The sequence below is a fragment of the Muscardinus avellanarius genome (genome assembly GCF_963383645.1).
Source record: "Muscardinus avellanarius genome assembly, chromosome: 9".
NCBI classification, from domain to species: domain Eukaryota; kingdom Metazoa; phylum Chordata; class Mammalia; order Rodentia; family Gliridae; genus Muscardinus; species Muscardinus avellanarius.
Genome location: NC_137795.1, coordinates 72,607,685 through 72,622,020, shown reverse-complemented (window position 1 = coordinate 72,622,020; position 14,336 = coordinate 72,607,685). Strand labels below are relative to the sequence as shown.

Here is a 14,336-nt window from a genome sequence, read left to right as displayed (position 1 = left end):
TTGTAATCCTCGGCCCCATTACAGAGATGTCATTCTGGAATTTAGGATAGATCCAGAAATCACCAAGTTCAATAGCATTTCAGATGCTTCTGATGCAGGTGAAAACACATTACCTACTAGAAGAGTAGTTTTAATCCAGCCTACATATTTAAGTCATCAGAGACCTTTTAAAACATACTAATAATACTGAGGATCCTGTCTTCAACCAATGAAATAAAAATATTTGAGTTCAACAGAAGCATAGGTATAAACCAAAATTTAGCCAGTTGATTATAATTTGCAGCCCTACAGAACCACCACTTTAGATTGTTATGATAAGAACAGAATACTTTAGGCTTCCTTCCCCAAGTGGCAAGATTCATATTTTCTTTGTGACAATTTTTTTTCTTTTTCTTTTTCTTCATAAAGGTCCACCCTACCAAGTTTAATTCTCCCCTCATCCTCCTCTTCTTCCTCCTCCTCCTCCTCCTCCTTCTCTTTTGGTAGTGTGTAGTAGGTATTGAACCCAGAAACATTTTACTCCCGAACTACATCCCCAGTCCTTTTTTATATTAAAACAGATCTCACTAAGTTGCTGAGGGCCTCTTTAAATTGCTGAGGCTGGCTTCAAACCTGCAATCTTCTAGTCTCAGCCTCCCAGGTACTAGGATTACAGGAATATACCAGCATACCAGCTATGATTCTTTAAAATTCAAGTGCCCCTGTTCTTTCATACAAATTGACTCTCCCAAACCTGGACATACAAACAAAGCAACATTTAAAACATGAGTTTTCACTTGCATTTGCAAATTAAGAAGGGTCTTTTACGTAACTCTTGCAGCAGTTGCATCAAGCTGTGATCACCTATACAATGAACCCCTTCCTTTGCCAGAAGTATCTGTGGCTGGCTTTACTCACCCCATTACACAGCCCTGCGCTAGGTGTTAGATTTCAATTCACAGAAACAGTCTCGTTTAACCAGAACGCTCTGTGCCCTGACTCCAAGTAGAGGTTAAAATACCAAACTCCTTACATTAATTTCATGGTGGTGGAATCCTGAGTGGGCTGAGATCATCAACAGTTTCAGCCTAGTTCAGAAACCTGAAAAAAACCTTATTAGTGAGTTTGAATGAGACCATTTAAGGTAACTCAATGAAGATTTACATTTAAGACCAAAGTTTAACTATTTCACCTGCTTCCTCAGTAAATGGTTTATTTATAAAACTAGCAGCAGAAATGACAGAGTGAAAAAAGGGTACTATAAATATTGCTTGCTCTTTTTCTTTAAGATCTACTGCCTTAAAGTAATGTTATATCTATGTTCAGTGAGTAATGATTTGTTTCAAATACTTCATTAAAACAATATCTTGGCAAATAATATGTTAATATAAATCAGTCATGGTATAGCCCTATGTAATTGCAGGATTGCTAATAATGATGTGATAAAGTAAGATTTCTACAAGTTCTTATTTTTATTTATTATAAATTCAGGGTTGATACTTGTACATGTGAAAAACTTATAGACAGAGGAGGTAGAAGGCTTTGACACTGCCTCTTCCATTAACACTCTAAAACCAACCCAGTACACTTCCAATATAAAAAACATGCTTTCTATATGAATGTAGTTTCAAGACATGTTGGTAAGAGCCCTTCCTCACCTCAAACTATCAACCAATTTACTGTTACTAAAAGCTTTATATATAAATTCTAAATTGTCCAAATTTATAAAACAATATTAGAGGTACCTGGTGTCTCCCAGTGATTTTATGTTCTTCCTATGTTTGACGTAAACTAGTATCAGAATCCATGTATAATTTATCTCCTAAAATTATTTGTGTGTGTGTGTGTGTGTGTGTGTGTGTGTGTGTGTGTGTGTATTGCTGGGGATTTAACCCAGGGGCATTCTACTTCAGAGCTACATACCCAGCCCAATTTTTTATTCTTTACTTTGAAACAGGGTCTCACTAAGTAGCTGAGGGCCTCACTAGGTAGCTGAGGCTAGCCTTGAACCTGGATCCCCCTGTCTCGGACTCCCAAGTACTGGGATTACATGTGTGAACCACCACGCCTGGCTCTAAAAATTATTTCTAAATGTACCTTACATGTGACATGAATTCAAATCTTTAACAGAATCTAGTAAAACTGATAAATGGGAAGTGTGTAAGTGAATATATGTGATATTCTGTGTCACAAATACCCTTCAGGATTGTGTGTAATTAAAAACACCTATAAGATCAATTTAATGACTGCTGTGATTATTAGAAACACTTCTATCAGATTTCTACTGCAAATAGAGAATTAAAAAGAACTCTCTGACTCAGCAAATGTTGTTAATTTCTAAATTATAGAGTAATTAGACCTGTGCTTTCCTTTCAGCCATTACTTGTCGAAAGCAAGATGGAGGACAGGCTGGCATCCATGAGTGCCTCCAGTATGCAGGCCCTGTGCCTGCCCTCACCCAAGCTTGCCAGATCCCCTGCCAAGATGACTGTCAATTTACCAGCTGGTCCAAGTTTTCTTCATGCAACGGGGACTGTGGTGCAGTTAGGACCAGAAAGCGCACTATTGTTGGTAAGGATAATTGGGATGCCAGAGCCAACTCTTGTCAGGTTAGAAAAGAAATAGAAAGACAATGAAAGCAGACCAAGAGAGTTCTGACAGTATATTTGAAAACTGACTTATTATTTCTCTCCTTACATGGGATATGCCAGTGGATTTGGATGTGTATTTTAATGTAAACTGGCAGTGATAGAAGCATTATGTCATTTTAGTAGGAAGGAAAAGCAGTCCGACTTCTGTATACAAACCAACTATATGATATGAGGTAGATTAGTTCTTGGTTGAAACATGTACTTTTAGTGAATCACCTAGAAACTGAAAGTGCTTGGAACAAAGAGGAAAGCTGCTCCCTTGTTTCCTTACCCTGATCTCACTGTCACAGGCTCAGGTTATTCTTCAGCTCCTACAAGGAAGGATAAAGCATTAATTCTGTACCTGAAAACTACATCTGAAAAGCAAGTCACTGTGACAACAAGCAGTGATGTAAGAAGCAACACAGGAGCCATCACACACAGCCAAAGTCTGATGCATTAGAAAATACTGTCAGTGGCAGAACACACCTAAAAATATGGGTGCTAATAGATGATTCGAAATTTAAAAGTTATGAATGAACCATCTATAAAATGGGACAGTTGAAAAGTATAAAAGGCAACATATGAAATTGAGAGGGAAAATATGTCACTAATTATATGCAATGTCATTTTAAAATATTTTAATATACTTCATATATCATACTAGTATTTTATATGCTATAATAAAATAATTAAATATATATTAATTTTCTTCATTTTGAGTTCCATAGTTATTTCCTACATTAATCACCAACTAGGTCAAAATGATTATTCCTTAGAAATTATGAAAGGTACAAAATCATAATTAGAGAAGTAGCTCCCCAAATTCCCATTTCTTAATTGTAATCCTCTGTAACTATACCCCCCATTTCCAGTTACCAAGAGAGAAATGTAATCCAACAAAGTGCTATCTATCTGTCTCATATTTTTACATTTTATAAAGGAGATGTTTTGGCAGTTACTTCAAATTCTCTAAACACATGATCATTTTAGAAGACTTAACCTTTTTGAAGTTGATAAAATTCAACACAATCATTGTCTCATATGCAAAATGGGTTTAAATGAGAAAATGAGAAATTTTTTATTATGTAGAGACCCCCTATACCAGCAAAAAAATCTACATACAAAGATCTTTTGGATGACAATAGTATTTATTTATGAACTACTATAGAATAGGATTAAAAACAGAAAAGCTTAGAGATGTAAAAAGCCTAGGTATTTTTTAAAATTAACAAATTTATTTTCCAACTTAAATTGTCTGATATTTCTCTCCCACAGGAAAAAGTAAAAAGAAGGAAAAATGTAAAAATTCCCATTTGTACCCTCTGATTGAGACTCAGTATTGTCCTTGTGACAAATACAATGCACAGCCTGTGGGGAACTGGTCAGACTGTATCTTACCAGAGGGAAAAGTGGAAGTATTACTGGGAATGAAAGTACAAGGAGACATCAAAGAATGTGGACAAGGGTATCGTTACCAAGCAATGGCATGCTACGATCAAAATGGCAGGCTCGTGGAAACATCCAGATGTAACAGCCACGGTAATTCATCTTTGCTATTTTTGAGAGTAAAGGTAGAGTGCACATGTATTAGAGTAGAGGGGAAATGAAGATTCACAAATGTGTGTTCTAAACTGAACATTGGAGCTATATATATATATATATATATATATATATATATATATATATATATATATGTGCTCATATATATGTACATTAATCACCAACTAGGTTACATATATATATATATATTACATATATATGTTACTATATATGAGATATATATATATATATATATATATATAACACATATATATGTTACATATATATAAAACAGGACTTTTGCTGGCATTGTGTGATCACAATGTCCAGAGTTGGTGACTAAGTCCCAAATATAGTGGCAGGAAGCCTCATGGGTCATGTTCTTAAACAGGTAGGTAAAAATGGTGCCAGGAAACTCCCTTAAGGCTTATCAGGAGCCTATTCACTCAGTAGACCAAACAATCTCCAATAAGTCAGTGTACAGAAAGGGAGTAAAGAAGAGTTATGATTTTGACTTAAAATGAGAATAAAGTTTCAAACTAGACAGAGTTTTAACACCCAAACTGGCAAGCTTTGCAATGTGCCTAAAATGCCATTAAATGGTTAGAAGAAAGATGGAAAATAGCAGTTGGTGAAAATTCAAACATCTGTTTATTGTCCATTGAGTTGAGATTAGCAGAAAAGAGAACAAACAAATAAAAAACAGAATGTACATAAATAATCCTATGAGACTTTGCCTACTTTTTTTTCTAAACCAAAAGAGAAAACTAAAACACAGTGGAAATCATTGAGTTGTCAGAAGTTTGTGAATAGTGAGTGGCCTCTGACCAGAGTATTGTATTGAACTCATAAGTTTTTAACCTTAGTATCAGCAGTATTAAGCAATATTCCTCAATTATTCTTGCATTTTAGTGCACCTGCTTTTTATAATGGAATGAAATCATTTTACTGTGTGCCAACCTGAATCACAAATGTCATGCATTTGTAAGCACTAGACAGTGAACTTTAACCTTTCTGATAGAGGTGACCAAGAAAGGACAAATTGAATTGCAAAGACCATGGTACATTGTAGTTACCCTCCAGCCTTTCTGAAGCAACTTCTGCTATTAGACTGGGGATGCTCTCCTTTTATTCTATGGTTCAGCAAATAATATGAACCATCAAGGTATCACGTTGACAGATTTAATGTGTCTTAAATCTCTCCTTGCAAAATGTTTCTTTAAAAAAAGTGTTGTCTTTTTAAAACTTATGTCCTTTCATAGTTTTGTTTTATCAAACTCTAGAGGTGTGAACTGCAAAGACTCCATAGTATTGAAGTTTTAGATATAATATTTTAGGTTAATATGTATGCATTGATAAATTGAAGATTATTTCATGTACTTAGAACAATAACTCTAAAAGAGAACATAGTATTTACAATAGGTATACTTTGAGAAACATCTCTAAGAGTAACTGAGTATTTTCATTCTGTATATCATATGACAAAGGTGTTATAAATTAGATACCAAGAAAAATGTAATACCCTTCCTGTTTTAGGTAATAAAGTAGAAAATAATGACTAGTTATTAGAATTGTAAAATTGAAGATCACTTTAAATATGTATTTCTCTTGAAACTCAGTATATAAATGTTTGTTCACATTTAACTTGTTAGGCACTAAAATAAGCATTTGTTTGTAACATTACCTGTGAGCTTCCAGAATGTTTAGATACATTCTCACTTTTACTCTGATGTGCTAATTAGATGCGTGAGACCTTAGTTTTAGAAACAAAAAGCTTTAAAAATAATCTGTGACTCTCACAAAAATTTGGAATCACTTAAGAAAAAAGTAAAGGTGCAAAATAAATTGAAATTGACCAAAGGCAATAGACTTCTTACCTTAGCATTATCAATTCAAAGCAGGAAGAATCCAATATTGTGTTCTAGGGAAAGGCGCAGGTAGAAAACAGATGAAGCTCAAAGATGGACTTGAACTTCATGGTGATTGGGAAAAGCTCTAAGAAAGACCCTTTAATTAAGTCAGCAGATCCATTTTAGTTCTGTGTTTCCTATGTCATTTCTGTCTTGTTTAGTCTGATCTATGAGGGATGTCCAGTGGTATATTTTAGTGTTTACTAACATATTTACTCAAAGTCAGGTCTGAGGAAATTGAATCTCTATTGACTGATTCTTTGGTAAATTATTATTTTCCTTAAATATGCTTTATAAATTCTAATGACGTCTGTGAAAAGTTATCACTTCGGCACTCTGACCTAGGCATTCTCTAAGGGACAGTCTCTGTGACAACTACCTTCATCCAGCCACATCAGCTGTCTAGATGGATGGTGGATGTGGGGGTTTAGTGGCTTTGGAGAAAGTATCTCTCCCTGTTTTCAATTGAAACATAAAACTGATCCCCACGTAGATATAGTACAATATCACTAATCCCTATTCAACATTGGCCTTTGGGCATTTCTCTTAATTACTGTTGTCCATCTGTGGATCATGTTATCAGTAATTATACTGATAAAGCAGTTTGACTTTCAGCAGTTTAATTATATATTATTTTAGACAATTTCCCATGTGGTCATTTTCTTTTTAATGTCTTAAACTGGGGGCAGGATTTTATGATAATAGCTTGAACTTTCACATAATAATAGAATCTGTGCTGAAAATTGATTTAACTATATTCCTAAAATCAGATCTTAGCTGGGTGTGGTGTCACACGCTTGTAATCCCCATGCTTGGGACGCAGAGACAGGAGAATCGTGCATGTTCGAAGCCAGCCTCACTAGCTTAAGAGACCCTGTTTCCAAATTAAAAAAAAAATTATATATATATATATATATATATATATATATATATGTCTGTCTGGGAGTATAGCCCGGAAGTAGAAGGATTTCCAGGAACCCCAGTACCACCCAAAAAAAAAAAAATCAGATCTTAAAACATACCTTAGAGGGCACATAAGTGTTCATCCACCCTGATTCATGGCAATAAATATATTTTCTGCACAAATATTGGTAGAAATATATGGATTACATATATTACATATAAGTATTTTTTACACAGACAAGTACATTTCCTACATTTGCTGTCCAAAAAAATGCAGATTATGTAGATTAATTTTTACATGAAATCTCAAATAGTAATACTAAACCAAAACCAAATAAAAATCAAGAAGACATTTTCTACTCAGCAGGAGAGCCATCTAAGATTTTATTTTTTCACTACTGGTGATTGAACCCAGGGCCTTGAAGATTTTCAGTGATTGATTCACTGAAAATTTATCGAATGCCTAACTATACACAGTGTAGTACTAAATATTTTTAAGGTTATTGCCAAATTTCACAGAACAATAGAGTATCTAGAATTTTTTAACTATATTATTTAACCATTACAGTTTAAGGAATTAATGGTAGCCTAGCACATACAAGGTGCATGTATACAAAATTTCCACTTAAGTGGAAGTTTATCATGCTACCTCTACTCAATTCTACACTCCCAAATCAAATTCTTATGACATTCTACTTTCTTCATTTTTGTACCGTGTGTTATCTTATAACATGTTATATAATTTACTTTACTTTTTTTTTTTTTTTTTTTGCTACTGAGAATTGAACTCAGAGGCATTCTGTCTCCAAGCTACAGTCTCAGCCCCATTTTATTTCTATTTTTTGAAACAGGGTCTTATTTGGTTGGTGAGAGTCAATATTTGCTAAGGCTGTCCTCAATCCTGCAATCCTCCTGTCTCAGCCTCTCAAGCACTGGGATTATAGGCATGCACCACCATGCCGACTTAATTTACTAATATGTTTATTATTTATGATTTTATCTTCCATGAAAAAACATTGGACCTATGAGGGTGTAGAAGACTTTTTTATTCTTTATTTTCAAACAGGGTTTCACTAAATTGTAGAGAACCTCACAAAGTAGCTGAGGCTGGCCACAAGCCTTTGATGTTCCTATCTCAGCTTCCCAAGTACTGGAGTTACAATGTGTGCCACCATGCCTGGCTTCTGTATCATAGTTCTGAGAAATGACTGACAGACCATTGAGATCACCCATGAACTATAGAACAATAGCTACACATGCCACAAGATTTCTGTATGATACCAATCAAATATTCTGGTTCTTTTCTCCCTACTAAGTTAGAGAAATAATAGTTACACACACATTCCACTTATTTAGATCAATAATATCCATATGAGAAAGTCTTTTATTTTTATTTACAGTTTCCTGTTCAGAATTGTCTGATTTGTACAACAGTAGATTTGTATAATAATAACTTACACCTCTTGGCTCATAATAGTATTGGTGACAGCTTTCAGTGTCTCAAACTGTATTTTTAACTTTAATGTTTGGGATATTTATTTAGCTTTTTGTTTCCTCTCACTTTCCTTTCAAAAATAAGGAGTAACAACTCTATTTGATTTACCCAAAAGGGCTCCTCTGAAAGTGAATTAGGTAAAGTATAAAAATGTCAGATGCTCCAGTCTTGAGCTCTGTGAGCCACAAAATTCCTTCCAGACACTTCAAATGTACTCTCAGGACTATTTCACAGAGGTGGGCTAAGCCTTAATGTATCATCGGTAAATATTCTAAGATTGAGCTCAATTATACTTGTGAGGTTAAATCACCAGTTACTATCAAGTACAGAGAGAGTTTTATCTAAAGACTTCTCTTCCTGAGCACACTTTTTAAAATATTCATAGCTCTGTTACCTAAAAGTAAAATGTTCCTGGTGCCTATTGAATACTTACCAACATAAAGAGAACATGAGGAAACTTAAGAATTTCCTTTTAGGTTAAATTATTGGTCACAAAATGTTTCCCTACAGGGCCAGATAACAGATATTTTAGGCTTCCCGGGCCACAAAGTCTTTCTTGCCGCTACTCAATTCTGCATTTATGGCATAAAAGCACCTGTACACAGGACCTGAGCAAATGGTCTTGGCTGTGGACCAGTACATTTATTTACAAAAACAGACTGCCAGCCTAAGCTATTACTGGCACGAGGATCTACATCCTAGCTACTAAAAAAGTGCTCCAAAGGCCAGCAGTATGAAGATCACTGAGAAACCTAGAAATGCAGAAACCCAGCCCGATTGCACACCCAGTGAGTCAGGGTCCACATTTAGCAAGATCCCTGGGTGGTTCTACTGTCCACGTGAAGATTCCTGTGCTGGGTCAAGCAGACACTCACCAGTGTTGAGGCACAGGGGAAATTACAAGTTTGCACCTGAGAGGGAACGACTGTGTGCTGAGTCTGTCCCCCAGAACCTCTTAGGCAAAGCAACACCTCCTGTGAAAGCCGGCTTGATTGCCAGCCATGGCAACCTTTAAATATGTATGAGGGTGGGACTTCATAAGGTAAAAGTCTATTGAGGTATAATTTTTTGAAGTACACAATGGAACTTTTTGTGGTACTGAGGATGGTACCCAGAGGATTTCTACCTCCAGGGTATACTCCCAGACCTATTTTATATTTTACTTGAAAACGGGTCTCACTAAGTTGCAGAGGCTCTCACTAAGCAGCTGAGGCTGGCTTAGAACCTGCACAATCCTCCTGTCTCAGCCTCCCAAGTACTGGGGTTACAAGAGTGCACCACCGTGCCCAGTTTGAGGTATAATTTTGAAAACAATAAATCCATAGGATCTTCTTTGGAAAGTGGCAATTTAATAATTGCCCGAGGAAAGTGCTGAACTCCACTCCACATGGGGCAGTTATAGAAAAGTTCGGGGATCATCTCCTCTCATAATAACTGGTAGTGTAAACATAAATCATTGCAATGCATTGATATTGTTCCTTGATCAGGTTTTATTGCCCCATTGAATGTATTAAGTGCTCACTGGATAATCGGTCGTGAACACTAGCAAAATTAAGGCTCAATTCAGATTTGATTTGTCCTTTTGAAAATATTTGTAGTTTGCTGAGTAAACTCCATAAAAATTGAACCTTAATCAATAAAATAATTCTAAGATTTAGAGCTCGATATATTTCTAAGCATTTTACTTTGCTATAGGAGGAACTCTAAACAAAAAAGGAGATGCTATAGATGAGCAAATAAAGCAACCTAACTGAGGGGATGGGAAGAGGAAAGAGAGAAATCCGCTAATCTTCATGATGTACATTAACAAACAACTTAAAGTCAGTCACTAACCCGAGCATGAGAAGGAGCGAGGTGGAGGGAATGGGGTGGGAATTGGGTAAGGGCTAACTGGGTGATGTGTGCGTGTATGTCTCCACCATCCTGTACTCCATTAAGACGTGTGACTACAATGCACCAATAAAATTTTTTTTTAAAAAGAAAGGGAAAAAAAGGTATTTTCATTTGCTTAGAGAAATAAGAAAAAGCTCTAAATTAATTTGCTGCTGTATTTGTAAACAGAATACAAATTATTTTAAAGAACTGGGTACATTTTACTTTGGGGACTCAATAATGATGATCTAATGCTTCTAAAATAGCAGAACATTTTTGATGCCATGTGGTAGTATTTAGACACATGTAATACTTTTTTTGTAGGTCATATCAGACCCTTTTAATTATTTGTGTGCCTTCTAACAGTAGTCACAAATAAATATTTCTGGATAGTTTATCTAATGCTTTGTTAGTATAAGATTAATTTTCCTTTAATATTAATAGACAACAATTTGTATGAAAACTTCTATGCTTTCTCTTGTTTCCTACTCTCCTGAGGAATAGGAATAAGGGAACCTTTTCAATAAGAATGAATGGATTTAAAATTTGTCTTTGCAAGTCTGTGGGCTTCAGAGTTTGCCCATTAAAGTCTGGTATTTTCCCAAATTCCTCATTAGCATCCAAAGTTACAGGTGTAAGATTTGCTTCATCTTTTGTACCTCAGCACTAATAATTAAAAGGCAACATTTAACAACGTAGCCTAACAGCATAAAGACTCTGCATTCTTACTGCATCAGCCTCTCTTACTGAAGGGTGATTTCAAAGCAGGTTATCATGTTTCAAAGGCCAGCACCAGCTACTGCAAGGAACTGTGAGTACCAGACAGAAACTCTTAATACACATGCCACAGGTGCAGGTCTGCTTTCTATTAGAATCCATGGGAGCAGAAGAGTCATCATCAAAACTTAGGAAAGAAATACATCTCAGATGAGTTTTTTTAAGTTAATAAAATATCCAATTTTAAAAATGGATTTTAGTTCAAGGGTTTGTGGTTTTAAGATGTATATGAAACTCTAGATATGTCTGATAAAAATAATTACAATGGAGCTAGAATAGATTCTGAGGATAACCCCCTTGGCTATTCAACCCATAATGCACCTGAAACACATTTGTTTTAGTAATGGGACTCTAGCAAAGATTATGTAGATTTATTATTACAGGTTAATTAGGGAAAGAATTAGAAATCATTTATCTTGGTGGATACTCACTTTTGGGTAGTTACATGCTTAAACTAGGCAGAAAAGGCAATATATAGAATCTTATAAACAACTTGGAATGGAGTTCTAATTTCTCAAAAAAAAAAAGCTTTTTCAGTTGTTAGGATTTATTCCATGTCTAATTTGTTTTGGAATGCCAATTTCTCATTTGATAGCAACTAGTCTTGTTCTTTGCAGTTACTGTTCAGAGCTGGGATCTTTTTTTCTTTTAAATGTCAAAGTGAGGGACTGATTTTTCCAGAAGTAGCTGAGCTGGCTCCAAGTTGTTTGTTTTAAACAGTGATTTTATTGCTTGAGTACATAGATGAATTTATGCCACTAGGGCAGGGGCTGATTTCCAATTGGGGTGAATGACCCCCTTGATCTTATAGTATCGAGGCAACCAGTGAATCAGGTTACAGGTTTAAAGAGCCAGGGAAAGGAGGAGAGGATGTCTGAGCACACATGTGTACAAAGAGAAAGCAGTTGCCTAGGGTCTAATTTAAATCAGGCTTGGATTCCAGTACTGTTCTGGTACTAGCTTCCAGAGGGAGCACACCGAAAGCGACAGGGAGAGACTGGAAAATGTCCTGAAGCTACCATTGGTGCCAGGTGTGATGGAAAAGCACCTGCCATTGTCACTTAGTTCTGTGCACTCCTTTTCCTGACACCTCAACTCATCTATCTACTTAATTATGTGGTTTTCAAACTGGGCTCCCTGGAGCCCCTCAGGCTAGGCTGTCAAACACAGTCTCCAATATGTCCACATGTGCTTATTAGCCTTTCTTTTCAATTTTTTTAGGATGAAAGTGTTCCACTGCTTAAAAATAAATATAACTGCTAAGAATAATTCATTATTTGCAACAATAAACAATTTAAGCACCTGAAAATTTGTATCTAGTCTTTACCAGCAGTTTCTGCCATTTTATTTTACTCCTCATTTTTTTGCCTCTAATGGAAGTAGCTATTCCCTCTAATGTAATAGAGGAGGAATAAAACTAATTTGAGTGAAATAGTTACGAAGTAAGAATCTTGCTGATATTTTTAGTAGGTTTTTATATAACTATGGAGTTGCTCATTATTTATGTTGATACGGGTTTTGTAGTTCTGAAAGAAACAGAAATGCAAATCCAGATATAGATTTCCATTGTATTAGTAAGCTTTGAAAATCTAAGTTTTAAGGCTCTGTATGGCATTAATTGTTTCTTCATTCTTAAAATATCTTTTCCTATTTCAGAATCTCATCGAAATGGACTCGTAAACAAGTCTTAAATATAAGGAATAATTTTTGTACAAATGAATGAAGAAGGCATTATAGATGTTTTATTCATATTGACACTTTCCTTTCTCTTTGTTAAAATTAATTTCTTGCTGGTTTACCCCAAGGTTTGACCTTGAAACCTTGAAAGTGTAGAATAACATAGAAATTTCCCTAAAATTTTAAGGGTTTTGTTTTAACTTAATAGGTTAGTTTTATATTGTCTTCTATACCTAGAAATACACATTAAAAAATAACCTACATTTTAAATCTTAAAATCTATATGAACCCAATTTTAAAGCATTCCAGTCATAATTTATGTGAATAATTTATTTCTCACTGGTCCATCAAAATGTTATAGGAAAGGTACAATAATTATAGGAATGCATGTTTAACCTAGTTGAAAGCAGTATTCCCAACTCAACACAGAGCACCTTTTTATTATAATTATATTCAACTCCTATTAGAATGCAACAAATGAATGTTTAATCATCTTTAGAGCTAGGCAGAGTAGCACACTCTTGTAATCCCAGTATTTGGGAGGATCCTGAGGTCAGCCTCAGGAACTTAGCCAGACTCTCAGCAACTTAGGAAGACCCTGTTTGTTTCAAAATAAAAAATAAAAAGAGCTGAAGGTATATCTCAGAGGTAGAATGTCCCTGGGTTCAATCCCCAGTACCGAAAAGAAAAAAAAAACATCTTTAGAAATATTTCTATGGAAATATTAGATATTAGATTTTCATCAATTAAAAGAACAGTGCTCTGCATTGCATGATATTAAAACTAAATTACTCTAATAAGCCTCAAAGTTAATTTTTCATTATTTATCTTCATAATCTGAAAATTCTCTCAAATATATTTCTATTGCTGCAGAAATCCTATTGGTAAAGTGTTTTTTTTTTGTTGTTGTTGTTTTGTTTTGTTTCTTTGGTGGTACTAGGGTTCCTGGAAGCCCTTCTTCCTCTGGGCTACACTCCCAGACCTGTTTTTACATTTTTTATTTTGAAACAGGGTCTCCTAAGCCAGTGCACGCGCTGGCTTCGAACCTGTGCAATCCTCCTGTCTCTGCCTCCCAAGCGCGGGGATTACAAGCGTGCGCCATCACGCCCGGCTGGTAAAGTGTTTTAGACCCTGAATCTGGTTTTTAATGCCAGTCAGTTAAAATTGTAAATATTAAATTTAAGGAGAAAGTCAATAAATGCCTTAATCTTCATAACTATTTTCAAGGGTTGTTATTTTGGGTGAATAAATAAACTATAGATATAGGTCCTTATGTAAGTAAGTTTTTTCCTTTAAAACAACATATTTCTGACGCTACCTTTTTTATAATTAGACCAGTCTCATAGATTGAGGGCTTTGTACCTCACAATACTGCTCTTGCTTCAGGTATCAGCTATAAATTCAGGGATCATCCAGAACATCCTTACCTCTGAGAAGCTGGCTACAAATCTATGAGCTCCCACAACTGCCTCAGACCCCGTAATTCAGTGGAATGGCTCAGAGAACACAGAAAAGAATGATATTTACCTTTGATGTTTTCTTTTACCAAGA

General features: G+C 35.3%; 1 protein-coding gene across 1 annotated transcript in view; it reads left to right on the top strand.

Moving 5' to 3' along the window:
* THSD7A (thrombospondin type 1 domain containing 7A) overlaps positions 1–14,336 on the top strand; it is a gene marked incomplete at both ends in the record, with an annotated part of 440,777 nt that overhangs the window by 387,424 nt on the left and 39,017 nt on the right. Inside the window, 2 exons of the mRNA XM_080701061.1 lie at positions 2,356–2,550; positions 3,888–4,151. Of these exons, the coding sequence (XP_080557187.1) occupies positions 2,356–2,550; positions 3,888–4,151 (459 nt within the window). The remainder of the gene's footprint in view (positions 1–2,355; positions 2,551–3,887; positions 4,152–14,336) is intronic.